Here is an 18,994-nt window from a genome sequence, read left to right as displayed (position 1 = left end):
CCTATGTTTGTCTAGTCTTTGTTCTATGTTAAAAGGCATTGAATGTTTGCCTATATGTGTAATGTGATCTGCTCTGAGTCCCCTTTGGGGTGAGAAGGGCGGAATATAAATGCTGTAAATAAATAAATAAATAAATACAGTAGAGTCTCACTTATCCAACACTCGCTTATCCAACATTCTGGATTATCCAACGCATTTTTGTAGTCAATGTTTTCAATATATCGTGATATTTTGGTGCTAAATTCGTAAATACAGTAATTACAATATAACATTACTGTGTATTGAACTACTTTTTCTGTCAAACTTGTTGTATAACATGATGTTTTGGTGCTTTATTTGTAAAATCATAACCTAATTTGATGTTTAATAGGCTTCTCCTTAATCTCTCCTTATTATCCAACATATTCGCTTATCCAACGTTCTGCCGGCCCGTTTATGTTGGATAAGTGAGACTCTACTGTATGTACATAATGAAATGCCTTGCAGTTGGGATCCAAGTCTAAATTGATATTTCATTAGCTTTGAAGGCGGCAATCTCATGCAACGCTGGAAATAATTTGGGGGCTTGAAATGAAGTCTGTGTACATTGAAAGCAAAAGTGTCACGATTTTAGCCTCCCATGCGGAGAATTTCAGACTTCGGAGTACAGTAGAGTCTCACTAATCCAAGCCTCGCTTATCCAAGCCTCTGGATTATCCAAGCCATTTTTGTAGTCAATGTTTTCAATATATTGTGATATTTTGGTGCTAAATTTGTAAATGCAGTAATTACAACAAAACATTACTGCGTATTAAATGGCTTTTTCTGTCAAATTTGTTGTGTAACATGATGTTTTGGTGCTTAATTTGTAAAATCATAACCTAATTTGATGTTTAATAGGCTTTTCCTTAATCCCTCCTTATTATCCAAGATATTTGCTTATCCAAGCTTCTGCTGGCCCATTTAGCTTGGATAAGTGAGACTCTACTGTATTTTGGATTCTGGATGTCCGAATTAAGGATGGTCAACCTAAAACCAAGAAACCCATTTTTGTATTTCAAAAGGCTCGTTGTGTTTCCAGCTCTGATGAAGATACAGCAAACCTGTGGGAATTGCCGATCCCTTTTCTTTCTCTCTCTGGCTGTAGCTGCAATTCCTTCCCTCCTGCAAGTGTATTCAGGTCACCCACGGAAGTCTTTTTCAGCTCTTCGGGAAGGACAGCACACAAAGAAACATTTGAAAGCTCTGTTTCAAAAGAAAGGCGGATGGAATTGGGCTCACCTTGGTCGCACCGGATTCCTTTGAAGCCCGGGCTGCAATAACAAGTCCCTGTAACGTAGTCGCAGGTTGCATTGTTCATGCATTCGCACAGCTGCTGGCAACCGTAGCCGAAGGTTCCCGGCGGACACTCTGTGGGCGATTCAAAGGGACAAAAGGGGCTGGAGAGAACGGCTTGGAGACTCTGACAAAGAGTCCATTTCTCAACAGAGGACTCCGAGAATGGAACCCACTCCTTACACATTTCAGAGGAGAAGTCTCTGAAGAAAAAGGGAGATCTGCTCGTACGTAAACGGAGAAGTGCCGGGGAATATTCTTCAGCAGGGTTAGAGCAGGGGTCCCCAAACTAAGGACCGGGGGCCGGATGCAGCCCTCCAAGGCCATTGACCTGGTCCCCGCCCTCCCTCAGTTTTAGGCTCTCCCAAAGTCTGAAATGACTTGAAGACACAACAACAACAATCCTACTTGATTATCTCATTGGCCAGAAGCAGGCCCATACTTCCCACTGAAATCCTGATAAGTTTACAGCAGGAGTCCCCAAACTTTTTAAACAGGGGGCCAGTTCATGATCCTTCAGACTGTTGGAGGGCCGGACTATAGTTGGCTACTGAGCAATAATAATTAATATTAATTTTATTAATAATATTAATAATAATAATAATAATAATAATAATAATAATAATAAAGAGGGTTGGAAGAGACCCCTTGGGCCATTTAGTCTGACCCTCTTCTGCCTTTGTGCACCAAAAGCACAAGCAAAGCACCCTTGACAGATGGCCACCCAGCCTCAATGTTAATAATAATAATAATAATAATAATAATAATAATAATAATAATAATAAAGAGGGTTGGAAGAGACCCCTTGGGCCATTTAGTCCAACCCTCTTCTGCCTTTGTGTATCAAAGGCACAAAAAAAGCACCCCTGACAGATGGCCACCCAGCCTCAATGTTAATAATAATAATAATAATAATAATAATAATAATAATAATAATAATAATAAAGATTGTAAGAGAAGAAGAGACCCCTTGGGTCATTTAGCCCGACCTTCTTCTGCCCTTGTGCCATGGGGGCCGGATAAATGGCTTCGATAGGCCGCATCTGGCCCCTGGGCCTTAGTTTGGAGACCCCTGGTTTACAGTATGTTGGTTAAAATTATTTTTATTTTTAAATATTGTATTGTTCTTTCATTTACCAATATTGTAAATGAATAATATGGTAATAATATATTGTGTATACATATAATATTGATAATAATATTATAATGTAATACAATATAATATTTATTTATTACAGTATTTCTACCCCGCCCTTCTCACCCAATAGGGGACTCAGGGCGGCTAATAATCTATATATATAAATGAGTGATGGCATCACGGCGACCAACAAAACAACAAAACTACAGGCCCCCCAACCTCGAAATTTGACAACACAACCCATCATCCACACCTCTAGGTTGATACAACAAAAAGAAAAGAAAAATAAAGTCCTAATTAGAGGGAAAGGAATAATTGTTTTTATCCAATTGCTGCCAGTTAGAGGACTAATCTCTGCCCACTTGGTCTCCTAGCAACCAACTCAGCCCAGGGGACAGGCAGACTTAGGCCGTGGCCTCTTCCACAGATTATTTAATTTGCACTGGATTATATGGCCCTTTCACACAGCTATATAACCCATTTGTAATCTTATATTATCTGCTTTGAACTGGATTATCTTGACTCCACACTGCCATATAATCCACTTCAGTGTGCATTTTATACAGCTGTGTAGAAGGGGCCACATACTTCGCCACAGCAACGCGTGGCCAGGCACAGCTAGTAATACAATATAATAATATTGTATAATATAATAATATTAATTATATATTATATATTAAATGTAATATTACTAATAATATTATGGTATAATGGTATAGTACAATATAGTAATATATAATGCTAATATTGTGCTATGCTAATAATATAATATATTGTATGCACATACAACTTGTAAGCCGCTCTGAGTCCCCTTTGGGGTGAGAGAGGGTGGGGTATAAATGTAGCAAATAAATAAATAAGTAATTGTTGCTGGGTTTTTTTTTTTTGCACTACAAATAAGACATGTGCAGTGAGCATAGGAATTTGTTCCTTTTTTTTTTTTGCAAATGATAATTTGGCCCCTCAACAATCTGAGGGACCATGAATCGGCCCTCCACTTAAAAAGTTTGAGGACCCCTGTACTTGAGTATAAGCCGACCCGAATATAAGCCGAGGCACCTAATTTTACCACAAAAAACTGGGACAACGTTGACTCAAGTATAAGCCGAGGGCGGTAAATTTCAGAAATAAAAATAGATGCCAATAAAATTACATTAATTGAGGCATCAGTAGGTTAAATGTTTTTGAATATTTACATCAAGCTCAAATTTAAGATAAGACTGTCCAACTCTGATCAAATCAATATTCTCATCTTCTTCAATGTAAATGTGCTTATGTATCATTTTAATAATAATACAGTAAAATAATACATCTAATAATAATAATAATAATAATAAATGCAGGAAAATAATACACGTAATAATAAATAGAGTAAAACAATAAATGTAATAATAATAATATCAGAGTGAAATAATAAATGTATTATTAATAATAAAATAGAGTAAAATAAATGTAATAGTAGCAACAATAATAGAGAAAAATAATAAATGTAATAATACCAATAATAATAGAGAAAAATAATAAATGTACCATATATTCTCAAGTATAAGCTGACCCAAATATAAGCCAACCAGGACCCTCACCTGACTATAAGCCGAGGGGGGCTTTTTCAGTCTTAAAAAAGGGCTTATACTCGAGTATATACAGTAGTTTGTGGCAGCCACAAAAATGAAGTTTCTGGAGTAGAACAAATAAAATAAAGGCTGCGTAATTAAACAGGAAATAACCAGGAACAGATTTTTTTTTTCAAATTTTGTTACATAGTGTTATCAGTGAAGATGATAAAATGAAGTGTGAAGTTGTGCAGGGAGATCTCCGTAAGGAGCAATGAGCCACTTACTTTGCTCACACTGTTTTCCCGTGAACCCGGTCCGGCAGGTGCATTGCCCCGTGATGTGGTCGCAGTCCGCCCCATTCTGGCACTGGCAGACGTTGGCACAGCTTTTCCCGTAAAAGGCAGGTGGACATCCTGGAAGGCAGGGATTGCACGGAGAGAGAGGAAAGCAGAAGGTGAGGACAGGAAGATTAGCCATGTTTCAATATTGCAAAGGATGTCCCATTGAAGAGGGCGAAAGTTGGTTTTCCGCTGCTCCAAAGACACAATGGAGTAGTGGATGCAAACTACAAGAGAAGAGATCCAACCTCAACATTAGGAAGAACTGCCTGGTGGTTAATGGTGCTCAAAGCTGCCTTGGAGTCTGGCTGGATGTTTCCAAACAGGGGCTGGGTGGCCATCTGTTGGGAATGCTTGGATGGTGCCTATCTTCCAGCCAGGCAGAATGAGCGTAAACTGGATGACGTTTGAGGGTCTCTTCCAACTCTAGGATTCTTTGTCATAATGTAAATACTAGGGCTGTGTAGAATTTCATTTCTAATTAGTAAGTTGTATCCAATTCATAAGTTATTTTGTGTGTGTATATATATAGATACAGTAGAGTCTCACTTATCCAACATAAACGGGCCAGCAGAAGCTTGGATAAGTGAATATGTTGGATAATAAGGAGGGATTAAGGAAAAGCCTATTAAACATCAAATTAGGTTATGATTTTACAAATTAAGCACCAAAACATCATGTTATACAACACATTTGACAGAAAAAGTAGTTCAATACGCAGTAATGCTATGTAGTAATTACTGTATTTACGAATTTAGCACCCAAATATCACGATATATTGAAAACACTGACTACAAAAATGGCTTGGATAATCCAGAAACTTGGATAAGCGAGGCTTGGATAAGTGAGACTCTACTGTACAGTAATTACAACTACTTTTTCTGTCAAATTTGTTGTAAAACATGATGTTTTGGTGCTTAATTTGTAAAATCATAACCTAATTTGATGTTTAATAGGCTTTTCCTTAATCCCTTATTATTATCCAAGATATTCGCTTATCCAAGTTTCTGCCGGCCCATTTAGCTTGGATAAAGTGAGACTCTACTGTATATTCATTTCAACCCTTGACTTGGAAACCTATCATCCACTAGCTCTTCTTGTGGTGAAATAGTTAACTAATTATAGTTACAATACGGACCCCGTCCAATTCTGGAAACATTTGAGAAACGATTTTCTCCCCACTCCGTAATTTCATAATGAATATTGAAACATTATTTTCGTTGTTTGCATGGGCATAGTAAATACTTAGTGCATGCCTATAAGCCAATCACTCAGAGATGTTTTTAAAGTAAAACAAGGAGGAGAATCTCTTATGTTAATTTTACTTCCACAATTGTACAGTAGAGTCTCACTTATCCAACATAAATGGGCCGGCAAACTGTTGGATAAGCGAATATGTTGGATAATAAGGAGGGATTAAGGAAAAGCCTATTAAACATCAAATTAGGCTATGATTTTATAAATTAGGAACCAAAATATCATGTTAGACAACAAATTTGATAGAAAAAGTACTTCAATACATGGTAATGCTATGTAGTAATTACTGTATTTACGAATTTAGCACCAAAATATCATGATGTATTGAAAACATTGTCTACAAAAATGCGTTGGATAATCCAGAATGTTGGATAAGCGAGTGTTGGTAAGTGAGACTCTACTGTACTTGTTGTTTTGTTAATCGGTTTGTTCCGGATTCATTTTCCGAGGACTTTGGTATTTGTTTGCTGCAGAGGCCAAGCAATAATAGTATGCTTTTCTAAAGGCTTCAATGCTAATGATTAACACAAGGCGGCAGTGCATACTTTCGGGAGATCCCTTCCTCCTTGATTTTTTAGTTTGTGGTCCCAAAACTCACGCTGGGTGCAGTAGGGCCCGGTCCATCCGGGGGTGCATCGGCATTCGCCGTCCTGGGGGCTGCATGTGGCACCATTGTGACAACTGCAAGAGTGGAAGCAATCCGCACCCCAGAAGCCAATGGGACAAGCTGTAGAAGGAAGAAAAGGGGGGGGGGGGGGGAGAGAAATAAACAGAGTTATCTTTCACATTTCTAATAGGAAGAAAGTCAACCAAACAGGTTTTTGCAGCAAACATAGAATTAGATAAGGAGCGGCTTAAAGAGCTGGGTCTGTTTAGCCTCCAGAAGACAAAGTTGAGAGGAGACATGATTATGTTTAAATATTTGAAAATATGCCATAATAAGAAAGAGGAAGGAGCCCCCGATGGCACAGCAGGTTAAACCTCTGAGCTGCTATTGTCAGTCTGGCCGTTGTGCTTATATAGAAAAATATTCTGTCTTCATTTTTTAAAAATTTTGAATTCATAAAGCTTAGTAAATACATTTGAGGTTCTAATTTAAATTTGATTCCTATGATTTCCTGTGTTGTTTGATGTATTGTCTTCCAAAATTCTTTTAATTTCTCACAGGTCCACCATTGATGAAAAAATGTCCCAAATTTTTTCCCCACATTTCCAACACATATTAGATTTCTTGTTATTAAATTTTGATAATTTTTCTGGTGTGTAATACCATCTGTATTGCATCTTGTACCAGTTTTCTTTGATATCCGTTGCAGTTGTATATTTTAGTTTCTCTTTCCAAACTAACAATAGCGAAAGCATGGAAAGGGAAAAAACTTCCTACTCCCGAGGAATGGTTAATCAGAATCTTGGACATGATACAAATGGATAAGCTAATACAAAAAATAAGAGAGGGTAAAAATAAAACAGACTGGACAAACTTCACAAAATTCTTGATAAAAAGAAGAATGGACTTCATGATAGACTTATCTACAATATAAAATAGTTTAAACGAAAAGAGACTAAGGGAAAATACAAATATGTAATCAATGAAAGAGAAAACTCCGAGGTCAAGATGGGAAGTCAACCAATATATATATTTTCTTTTTTTTCTTTTCTTTCTCTTTTTTTTCCTCCGGTTTTCTCTCTTCACCTATTTTCAGAACCCTTTCACCTCCCTCACTCTCCTATCAATATATTGTTCCACCACTTTCGATGTATTATGTTACTTTACAAAATAAAAAAATAATGAGCCAAAACTCTGAGCTGCTGAACTGGCTGCCTGAAAGATTGGCATTTTGAATCCAGGGAGCGGAGTGAGCTGCAGCTGTTAGCCCCAGCTTCTACCAACCTAGCAGTTCGAAAACATGCAAAATATGAGTAGATCAATAGGTACTGCTCCGGCAAGAAGGTAACAGTGCTCCATGCAGCCATGCCAGCTACATGACCTTGGAGGTGTCTACAGACAATGTTGTCTCTTTGGCTTAGAAATGGAGATGAGCACCAACCCCCTGAGTCTGACATGACTAGACTTAATGTCAGGGGAAAACCTTTACCTAAGAAAGAGAGAAGAGGCTTGTTTTCTGTTGCCCTGGAAACTAGAACTCAATGGAGCCATGGGTTCAAATGACAGGAAAGGAGATTTCACCAGGACAGTGGAACTTTCTGTCCGGTGGCTCCTTCTTTGGAAGCTTTGAAACAGAAGCTGGATGGCCATCTGTCAGGAGTGCTTTGATTATGCCTTTCCTGCATGGCAGAAGGGGGTTGGACTGGATGGCCCTTTGGGTCCCTCCTAACTCTAGGATTCTTTTATGAATGGGACCCATAGGGAGGACTTGCAGTTTGAGCTGAATAAAACAATGTAACACGATTTTTGTTCCTGGGTTATAAATATCATTTCCTACTTGGTTCTATCATAAAAACATGGCAGGAGCCGCAATGGTGAAATGGGTTAAACCCTTGTGCCAGCTGAACTGCTGACCTGAAGGTTGCCAGTTTGAATCCGTGAGATGGGATGAGCTCCCGTCCATCAGCTCTAGCTTGTGGGGACATGAGGGAAGCCTCCCAGCAGGATGGTAACACATCCGGGCCTCCCCTGGGCAACATCTCTGTAGACGGCCAATTCTTTCACACTAGAAGCAACTTGCCTCAAGTAGCTTATGACATGATAAAAAATCATAAAAACATGATAAAAGTTTAACAATAATAATAACAACAACACTATGTAACATGATTTTTGTTCCTGGGTTCTAAATGTCATTTCCTAATTGGTTCTATCACAAAAACATGGTGAAAGTTGATTAAACCACACAAACTTTGTTTTGGCAGGCCATCCTGCTATAGCATATTTTGCTCTAGTTTTTCCATGAATATCTCAACCTAGTTTGTACCACAAAAACAAAGTTTCTGGAGTAGAATAACTACTTTCAAAGTAAGGACTGAGCATTTAAACAGGAAATAACACTTTCAAACCAGGAACAGAACATTTTTCAAATTTTGTTCCATAGTGTAATGAGAGAGTATGGAAAATGTGCCTTTTTGGCATACAAATCCATGTATACAAAATCCATACAAAGTTGCTTTGGCAGAGAAAAAGTGGGGAATACAGATGATAATGGTGATGTGTCCACACTGGCTTAGGAACTGTGAAAACTGCAATTCAAAAAGGTAATTTGTTGCCTGGAAAACACACAACAACCCCAAAAATGTAATCTTTCTAAATTCTGGCGAGCAAAACATTTCTGGAAATATCAGGGAAGGAAAGAAGTGTTTTTCCCGGGACAGCAGCTTGTTAAGATGCTTGGAATCATCGTTTCCAAAGCAAAACCACAAACCCACCGTCGGCACATGTCAAATCAGAATGAGCAGTCATTTCCCAATTACTTTCTAAATATAATGAACAGCCTGCGAAATTGACAGCCGTCCTGATTCGGGTGTTGAGCGACAGCCCTGGGAAGCGGCACAATGCAAGCAAAATTACAGCTGTCTGTTTTTATCCAATCCCTACTTTATCACCAGAGTTTTAATATATTTTACTGAGAAAGGCCTGTCGAATGCCTTCGTCGCGCGGTGAATATGAAGCAACGCTCCCGAACGACGGGGCCGGGGCTTCCCCGGGACGATCTGCCTCCAATTAAAGGTTCGTTTGGGAAATGCCACTTTTTGGATCCACCAACGTCAATCTTCCTGCCGAAGCAATTCCGGAGAAGTCACGGCACGTCTTTCCAGACTTTAACAAGTAAATTACCTGTAATAGGAATATCTCATCTCTCTAATTTCCCCGCCATATGGGCCTTGCAGCACAGGGCTGTCGATGGTTGAATGATTTTTTAAGGAAAGCACTGAAAAGGATGAAGAGAGACCTTCCTTTCATGATAAGGTGTCACTGTGTTTACATTTCAAAATAAACACACCCAGGTAAGGTCCGAATAAGGAGCTAGTGTGTGGACAGAACCGAGTGTAGATCTACGTTAGTATTGGGTTACTTTGGTACAAGGTGACTTTGGTTTTGGGTTACTTTGGTACTAGGTTACTTTGGTTCTGGGTTACTTTGGTTCTGGGTCACTTTGGCACCGGGTCACTTTGGCACCGGGTCACTTTGGCTCCGGGTCACTTTGGTACCGGATCACTTTGGTACCGGATCACTTTGGTACCGGGTCATTTTGGTACCGGGTTACTTTGGCACTGGGTCACTTTGGCACCGGGTCACTTTGGCACTGGGTCACTTTGGTACCGGGTCACTTTGGCGCTGGGTCACTTTGGTTTTGGGTTACTTTGGTACTGGGTCACTTTGGCACTGGGTCACTTTGATACTGGGTTACTTTGGTACAGGGTCACTTTGGCACTGGGTCACTTTGATACTGGGTTACTTTGGTACAGGGTCACTTTGGCACTGGGTCACTTTGGCACTGGGTCACTTTGGCACTGGGTCACTTTGGTACTGGGTTACTTTGGTACTGGGTCACTTTGATACTGGGTTACTTTGGTATTGGGTTAACTGTTTTGCCAATACTGCCTTCCACTTGTGGTCGATTTATGGTTATTTATAAGACATAATCTTCCTGGGACTTCTCCACAAGGGAACCATCTTCCTCAAACGAGTGCAGAACATGGCACTGACTGGACTGTTGAGGAACGGTGTTTGCACAATTGGGAGCAGTTCTGAAATACAAGGCAATATTTTCACATCCATATTGCAGATCCAGACGTAGCCAACTACAAGTGGAGTCAGAACAATGGTTACCCATGCTACTTAACATATGCTCTTTTCAATGGCCAAATTCCTCCTGTAAGTGTTGCATTCGGCCAAGGTCCCTTCCCACGTTCATTAAAAGTTTCCTGCCTGCGGCTCCACTTTCTTTGATTGCTTCCTGTGGAGCGCAGCCAGGAAATCGTTGTTGACTAGACTCCGGTGAATCCCTTCTCGCTCGATTGGCCGCTCTTTTCTGTTTCTGGGGTGGAGAGGAGGATGGTTTGATTATGCTTTCAAATCTCTCTCCCTCTGGTTTTAATTGTCCTGCAGTGAAACAGTCCAAATCAATGTGCTTCCCAGTCATTTCTGACCTATGGCGACCCTAAAGCAAACCTTGGCAAGATTTCTTCGGAACAGGCTGCCACTGTCTCCCACTGAATCGTCCAAAGTCAGGGATTTGAAGTCAGGGCTAATACTAAAGGATGCTGCTTCTGAGCATTTATTTAAGAGGGTTTTTTTTGGCTACCATCGCTTTCCTCTGAGGCTGAGAGAGTGCGACTTGCTGAGTGGGTTTCCCCAGCCAAGCAGAGATTGAAATCCCACTCTCCTGATATCTTAGTCCAGCATACAACCACTAGTCCACATGCGTCAAACTCAAGGCTCACAGGCCAAATACGGCCCATCGTGATATTTTATGTGGCCCTCCTCTAGATTTATTTATTGTGTCAGAAGAGAATTGAGAATACAGTTATAATGCGATTAAAAAAACCCACAAAGTTAAAAAAACTTGGCATGATACTAAATTTCCTTTGATTAGAAGCTGATCACTTTGAGTATTTATTTATTTACAGTATTTATATTCCGCCCTTATTTTATTTATTATTTATTTATTTACAGTATTTATATTCCGCCCTTATTTTATTTATTATTTATTTATTTACAGCATTTATATTCCGCCCTTCTCACCCTGAAAGGGACTCAGGGCGGATCACATTGCACACATAAAGGCAAACATTCAATGCCATAACATAGAACAGACAAGACGCAGGCACAGGCTGGCCTCGAACTCATGTCCTCTTGGTCAGAGTGATTTGTTGCAGCTGGCTGCAGCTGACTGCTCAACAGCCTGCGCCACTAGCCTGCGCCACAGCCCGGGCCCAGTGACACCTCTGGTGTCACTGCAAGAAGGTCTTCCATTGGGCAGGTGGCAGGGCTCAGGCTGCATTGTAATAGGTGGTCTGTGGTTTGCTCTTCTCCACACTCGCATGTCATGGACTCCACTTTGTGGCCCCATTTCTTAAGTTTGGCTCTGCATCTTGTTGTGCCAGAGTGCCTTCCAAGTCACCCAATCTTCTGTGTGCCCAGGGGGGTGTTTCTCATCCGGTATCAGCCAGGGATTGAGGTTCTGGGTTTTTGCCTGCCACTTTTGGACTCTTGCTTGCTAAGGTGAGTATCTCTGTAGATCGTATGAAGCTATTTCTTGATTTAAGGCATTGATGTGCTGGCTGATATACAAACAGAGGATGGGCCGGAGATGTCACTACCTTGGTCCTTTCATTACTGGCTGCTACTTCCCGACGGATATCAGGTGGTGCAATACCAGCGAAACAGTAGAATTTCTCCAGCAGTGTAGGGCGTAGGCATGCTGTGATAATGCGACATGTCTCATTAAGAGCCACATCCACTGTTTTAATGTGGTGAGATGTATTCCATGCTGGGCATGCGTATTCAGCAGCAGAGTAGCCAAGCGCAAGGGCAGATGTCGTCACTGTGTCTGGTTGTGATGCCCAGGTTGTGCCAGTCCGTTTTTGTACGATGTTATTTCTAGTACCCACGTTTTGCTTGATAATCAAGCAGTGCTTCTTGTAAGTCAGGGCACAGTCCAGGGTAACTTCTCCAAATGCTAGGCTGCCGCTCCTGTATTCCTCATCACTAGACATCATGACTAGAGCTGATGGGAATTTTGATACATTCACACCTGTTCTATTTAGTCAGAGGAGAGTGGGGTTTGAATTTAGATCCTTATGGATAAGACGACTGACTTTAAAACATCCTTGAACCTTTCCCCAACCTTAGAGCCACCAGTGCTGTTGGGCTGCAATTCCCATTATCCCCAGTCAAATGATATTGGAGTCATCGGAAACATTTAAGTATTGTTCCCCAACACCCAAAGCTGAACATAAAACATAAAACATTAAACATAACCAAAGAAGGACAGTATGTAACTATCCATCTATATATATAAAAGAGTGATGGAATCCTGGCGACCGCCAAAACAACAAAACTAAACACCCCACAACCTCGAAAATTGACAACACAACCCATCCACGCCTCTAGGTTGATACAACAAAAAGAAAAGAAAAATAAAGTCCTAATTAGAGGGAGAGGAATAAGTGTTTTTATCCAATTGCTGCCAGTTAAAAGGCTAAGCTCCACCCACTTGGTCTCCCAGCAACCCACTCAGCCCAGGGGACAGGCAGAGTTAGGCCTCACTTAGACCTCTTCCACACTGCCTATAAAATACAGATTATCAGATTTTAACTGGATTAGATGGCAGTGTAGACCTAAGGCCCTTCCAAACAGCTTTATAACCCATAAAATCTTATATTATCTGCTTTAACTGGATTATCTGGACTCCACACCTTTACCCTTTACCTTAACTACCACCAATTCCTCAATACTTTATTTCCCATACCACCATACTTCGCCACAGCAACGCGTGGCCGGGTACAGCTAGTAGAATATACAAAAGAAAAGAAAAGAAAGAAAAATAAAATAAACAAAATGGAATAAAATGACTTCCATCTATTGTAAGGTGTTGTAATAAATATTCTCTAGTTGCATTTCAATCTCCGATCTTCCTCTTTAATACTGTCTCTATATCTTCTTCCGAGGCAAGTGTTTAGATGTTCCTTCCTAACTTTAATGATGATCATATCATTATTTTACAGTTCTCTTTTTTTAAAGATAATTTTTAATTTCTTCCCAGTCTGTTTGATTTTTTGGTCTACCTTGATTTTGTGATAGTAGGTATGTTAGTTTATCCATATTCATGATCTCTAAGATTTTGCTGTACCACCTGTTTATCTCCAGTCTATCATCCAATATCATTTGGAAACCCACAAACTGGGTAAAAACAAAAGAGGACCGATGTAGAAAAAGTATTGGATGTAGAAAAAGTGATAGCTGTTCCTCTGTATCCACAAATTCTTTTTTCATGGCTTCAATGGCCCTTTGAAGGCAACCATGAGATTGATGGGGCCCTTGATAGACAATGATGACTCAAATTAACACATAGCAGGCCCATGCTTCCAATTGAAATACTGGTAACTTTATGTTGGTTAAAATTGCACTTCATTTAAAATATTATATTCTTTCAGGAGCCCCCGGTGGCACAGCGGATTAAACCGCTGAGCTGTTGAATTTGCTAACCAAAAGGTTGGCAGTTCGAATCCAGGGAGTGGATTGAGTGCCTGCTGTTAGCCCCAGCTAGCAGTTCGAGAACATGCAAATGTGAGTAGATCAATAGGTACTGCTCTGGCGGGAAGGTAATGGTGCTCCATGCAGTCATGCCAGTGGAGCCTCCGGTGGCCTAGGGGATAAAAGCCTTGTGACTTGAAGTTTGGGTTGCTGACCTGAAAGCTGCCAGGTTCGAATCCCACCCAGGGAGAGCGTGGATGAGCTCCCTCTTTCAGCTCCAGCTCCTTGCGAGGACATGAGAGAAGCCTCCCACAAGGATGGTAAAACATCAAAAAAAAATATCCGGGGGTCCCCTGGGCAAAGTCCTTGCAGACAGCCAATTCTCTCACTCCAGAAGCAACTCCGGTTGCTCTTGACACGAAAAAAAGTCATGCCAGTGGCCACGTGACCTAGGAGGTGTCTATGGACAACGCCGGCTCTTTGGCTTAGAAATGGAGATGAGCACCAACCCCCAGAGTAGGGCACAACTAGACTTAATGGCAGGGAAAAACCTTTATCTTTACCAATTCTGTCATATATTTTGTGAAGTGTGCACAGGAGTTTGTTCATGTTTGTTCCAAACTATAGCCAAGCTCTCCAACAGTCTGAACCATGGCTTAACAAGCTTGAGGAACTCTGATCTATCCATTCAAGCAGCAGGAGGATAAACAGACCAGCCTTTTCGCATTAAAAGAAGCAGGCACAGCAATGCAAACAAAGGGGAAGAAGAGAACTTTCTGCTTACTCTGGGAACAGTCTTTGCCGATCCAGCCGGGGAAACATTGGCAGGATCCGTCGATCGGGTTACAGGTCCCATTGTTGGTGCAGACGCATATCTCCACGCAGCCCTTCCCAAACCTTCCGCTCGGACACACTGCGGGGAGAGAAAGGCACAAAGTTGAGTCGCAGCTACAGGGATTCAAGGCTCAGTCTCCAGAAGCCAAAGCTTTGCAGCCATGTCTCCAAAGAAGATCTCACCATGCTTCGAGGATTGCAGGCCTCCTCAATCCTTTGTTGGGAGGTGTTGTTAGAGCTGGCCCTCTAAAATCAGGACAGTAAGTAAACAGCAACACTCAGAAAACAGGGGAATTACAGACAGGAAACAATCAGAGCCTGCTGACATCTCCCAACAAAGGGTTCCCCCAGGCAGGAAGCAGCCAGGCTTTGAATCTGCAAGGCCATTCAATGCTATTTATTTATTTATTTACAGTATTTATATTCCGCCCTTCTCACCCCGAAGGAGACTCAGGGCGGATCGCATTATACACACATAGGGCAAACATTCAGTGCCCATAAACACATCAAACAGAGACCGAGACAGACAGACGCAGAGGCAATTTAACCTTCTTCTGAGGGGATGTTCGATTCTGGCCACAGGGGGGAGCAGCTGCTTCATCATCCACTGTGATGGCACTTCCTCATTCCAGGTCGTAAATTAGTTAAACTTGCCTCCCCACTTTTATAAGTGGTACCTTATTTCCTATTTGATAGATGCAACTATCTTTCGGGTTGCTAGGTCAGCAACGAGCAGGGGCTATTTTTTATTTTTAATTGACAGGTGCTCACCCCGCCACAGGCTGGCCTTGAACTCATGACCTCATGGTCAGAGTGATTTATTGCAGCTGCTCAACAGCCTGCACCACAGCCCGGATAATATTTGTTTGCATATGTGTTTAAATGTCAGGCATGAACCTGATGACTCCTGCTGACGTATTGTGTTGGCCATTTACTTCTACGAAGTGATCCATTTCCCTTTGGTGCCGATCCAAAGTGTGCATTTCACAGAGGAAATGCCGTTGGCTTCGGGAGATTCTGGCTGGCCTTGAACTCATGACCTCATGGTCAGAGTGATTTATTGCAGCTGCTCAACAGCCTGCGCCACAGCCCGGCCCCAGTCAAACTGGCCAATTGCAACATTCCCACTTGCCTCCAAACAGACAAGAGTTCTTTCCCCCACCCTGGACATTGTTCCATAGATATATAAACCTCACTTTCCTAGTTTTCAGAAGACCTCACAACCTCTCAGGATGCTTTCCAAAGATGTGGGCGAAATGTCAGGAGAGAATGCTTCTGGAACATGGCCATACAGCCTGGAAACCTTACAGCAACCCATTAAGTACTGCACTATTAAACTGGAATAACACTTTCAAACCAAGAACATAAAACTTTTCAAATTCTGTTACATAGTGTTATTATAGTTACCACTGAGCATCGCTTATTCCATAAAACTGGGAGGACATGGAAAATTATATTTCACTCTGAAGGACTATAGAGATCTTGAGGGAATAGAAAGGAATGCTCCTGCATAGGCAACAGGTGTGTCTTTTACCTCTCACAAGATTATATAGAAAACCTTTAACATTATAACAGATGGAAGCCCAAAAAACGTAGTCACTGCTTCCGACTCCACCATAAAGAAATTGTTCAGTCGCAGGGACTGTATTCGATGCTGGCTTCTCTTCTAGGCGAAGACAGGCGTCTGATTCACCCGACTCCCTCCCCACAAAAACCAGATACAGACCGTTCATTCATTCCATCTTCACAAAGAAAGCAACACAAATGCAGTCAGGCTCATATCACTTGTAAATAGTAGCAATAATGCATCCTCTCTACGCATCATTTTGTGATTCTAGCATTTTGACAATGCGCCGTTTCCGCCTTCACAGAAGATGACCTCAATCTGTTCCCAAAACAATTCAATCCGAGATTGAAATCTGGGAATCATTTACTCTTAGACAATGTGCCGGTCCCAAGTCTGACAATGACAGGGATGGCGGGAATCGGTTGGAGACAATCGCACACAGTCGAGCAACACAACTTATCTCTCCCAAAGCAGATAACATTGACTTTGAAGCTAAGCGCTAAACTGAAGGCATTCTCTTCTGAAATGAGGCTGAAAAAGTACGCGTTGAGGAGAAGGACTTGAGGACAGGAAGGGAAGGCGGCTAAAACCATGAGCTATCTGTTCACCTGTCTTTCCTTACGGATGGCCCTGTTGTTCCGACATCTTTGCAATGGTATAAAACACAATTTGGTTCTCGGGGAAAAGATAGTTTCACTGACACGGAATATAATCCCCAGTAAACTGACTCAGGGAGGTGATTTCCATGCCCAAAATGCACTTTTGTTAGGGTCCTTATCGGCCTCTGAGGTTATGGAAAGCTGGAAATGAAGGCACGGAGATATCCAATTGTTCAAACCAAGCCTTATCCGCAGTCTGTATGAAAATACATGGCTACAGATTAGATGTGACCGCCACGGACCTCTAATGGAGGAAAACAAAGGTACATACTTGCACCTGTTTTATTCCATTTTTATATTAACTCACTAGTGGGAAATATGGTAAAAGAGAGTCTGCACCCACCTAATCTTGCAAACATGCTGCTCCCTATTCTCTTATATGCGGATGATGCAGTGCTAATTTCTCTCTCTTGTGTGGGGTCAAGAAGCCTACTAAGAAACCTGGAATCATATTGTGAAACTGAACAACTGATATTTAGATAAACGTAAAGGTTTCCCCTGACATTAAGTCTAGTCGTGTCTGACTCTGGAGGTTGGTGTGCATCTCAATTTCTAAGCCGAAGAGCCGGCATTGTCCTAGGTCATGCGGCAGTCATGACTGCATGGAGCACCATTACTTTCCCGCTGGGGCGGTATCTATTGATTTACTCACATGTGCATGTTTTCAAACTGCTGGGTTGTCAGAAACTGGGGCTAACAGCGGGAGCTCACCTCGCTCCCAGATTCGAACTGCTCACCTTTCGGTCAGCAAGTTCAGCAGCTCAGAGGTTTAACCTGCTGCGCCACTGAGTAGCAAGAAAACTTGAGATAAATCATTTCCAAATGCCTTTAAAAGGGCTACTCTAAAAACAGTTTTGAAAGTAATGAAACTTGTTACTTGCCTTTTACTCATTATTTTCAAAGTATAACTTTCTTGCACTTCCCCAAATAGCAAACCAATCATAAGAAGCTGCCCTGCTTCCAAAACAGTGGTGTCTTCCGGCTGAATTCTGTCTCCAAAACTAGCCGCTTTGTACATGCTGCAGTTGCAATAGCTTTGGACCCCCTTTGTATCTGTCATATTTTAGGGCAGAGTTGTCAAACTAATTTCCACGACTAGACTTAATGTCAGGGGAAAACATTTACCTTTACCTTTTTTTCTTGCTACTCTAATTACACTATGATTATCGATTACATCGTCGTCATCATCATCACAGTATATATAACACAATTTTTGTTCCTAGGTTATAAATGTCATTTTTTAAAATAGGTTCTATCATAAAAACATGGAAAAAGTTTACTAAACTGCAGAAACTTTGTTTTGGCAGGACATCCTGCTATAACACATTTTTTTTCTAGCTTTTCAACCCATAATAAGAGTCTCAAGCAATTCAACATAGTTTGTGGCAGCCACAAAAACGACATTTATGGAGTATCGCATAACTACAGTGGAGTCTCACTTATCCAAGCTAAGCGGGCTGGCAGAAGCTTGGATAAGCGAATATCTTGGATAATAAGGAAGGATTAAGGAAAAGCCTATTAAACATCAAATTAGGTTATGATTTTACAAATTAAGCACCAAAACATCATGTTACACAACAAATTTGACAGAAAAAGTAGTTCAATACGCAGTAATGTTATGTCGTAATTACTGTATTTACAAATTTAAGACCAAAATATCACGATATATTGAAAACATTGACTTCGGGCCGCCCTGAGTCCCTTCGGGTGAGAAGGGCGGCATATAAATGATGGATGGAAATAAATAAATACAAAAATGGCTTGGATAATCCAGAAGCTTGGATAATCCAGAAGCTTGGATAAGTGAGACTCTACTGTATAACACGATTTTTGTTCCTGGGTTATAAATGTCATTTCCTTATCGGTTCTATCATAGAAACATGGAAAAAGTTTACTAAACTGCAGAAACTTTGTTTTGGCAGGACATCCTGCTATAACACATTTGGTTCTAGTTTTTCAACCCATAATAAGAGTCTCAAGCAATTCAACATAGTTTGTGGCAGCCACAAAAACGAAATTTATGGAGTATCACATAACTATTTTCAAAGTAAGGACCGCACAATTAAACTGGAAGCACACTTTCAAATCAGGAACAGAAACTTTTTCCAATTTTGTTACATAGTGTCAAGCTCCATCCTTCTCTTTCTCGCCTCACTTTGCAAAACAAGCAGGCAGGAGA

At 41.0% G+C, this 18,994-nt stretch overlaps 1 protein-coding gene across 11 annotated transcripts in view; it reads right to left on the bottom strand.

The window, feature by feature from the left end:
- The window catches only part of megf11 (multiple EGF like domains 11), a 578,352-nt gene that overhangs the window by 28,344 nt on the left and 531,014 nt on the right, over positions 1–18,994 (bottom strand). For all 11 annotated transcript variants that reach the window (XR_010000925.1, XM_062963273.1, XM_062963274.1 and 8 more), the window contains 4 exons: positions 14,540–14,668; positions 6,202–6,330; positions 4,293–4,421; positions 1,261–1,389 (listed from right to left, as the gene is read on the bottom strand). Coding sequence is in view for 10 of the 11 variants with exons in the window: in XM_062963273.1 (XP_062819343.1) it covers positions 1,261–1,389; positions 4,293–4,421; positions 6,202–6,330; positions 14,540–14,668 (516 nt within the window). In the remaining variant the exon portion in view is untranslated. The remainder of the gene's footprint in view (positions 1–1,260; positions 1,390–4,292; positions 4,422–6,201; positions 6,331–14,539; positions 14,669–18,994) is intronic.

This window comes from Anolis carolinensis, unplaced genomic scaffold (assembly GCF_035594765.1).
Source record: "Anolis carolinensis isolate JA03-04 unplaced genomic scaffold, rAnoCar3.1.pri scaffold_11, whole genome shotgun sequence".
NCBI lineage: Eukaryota > Metazoa > Chordata > Lepidosauria > Squamata > Dactyloidae > Anolis > Anolis carolinensis.
The sequence above is the reverse complement of the archived record's forward strand: the minus strand, read 5'-3'. Positions and strand labels throughout refer to the sequence as shown.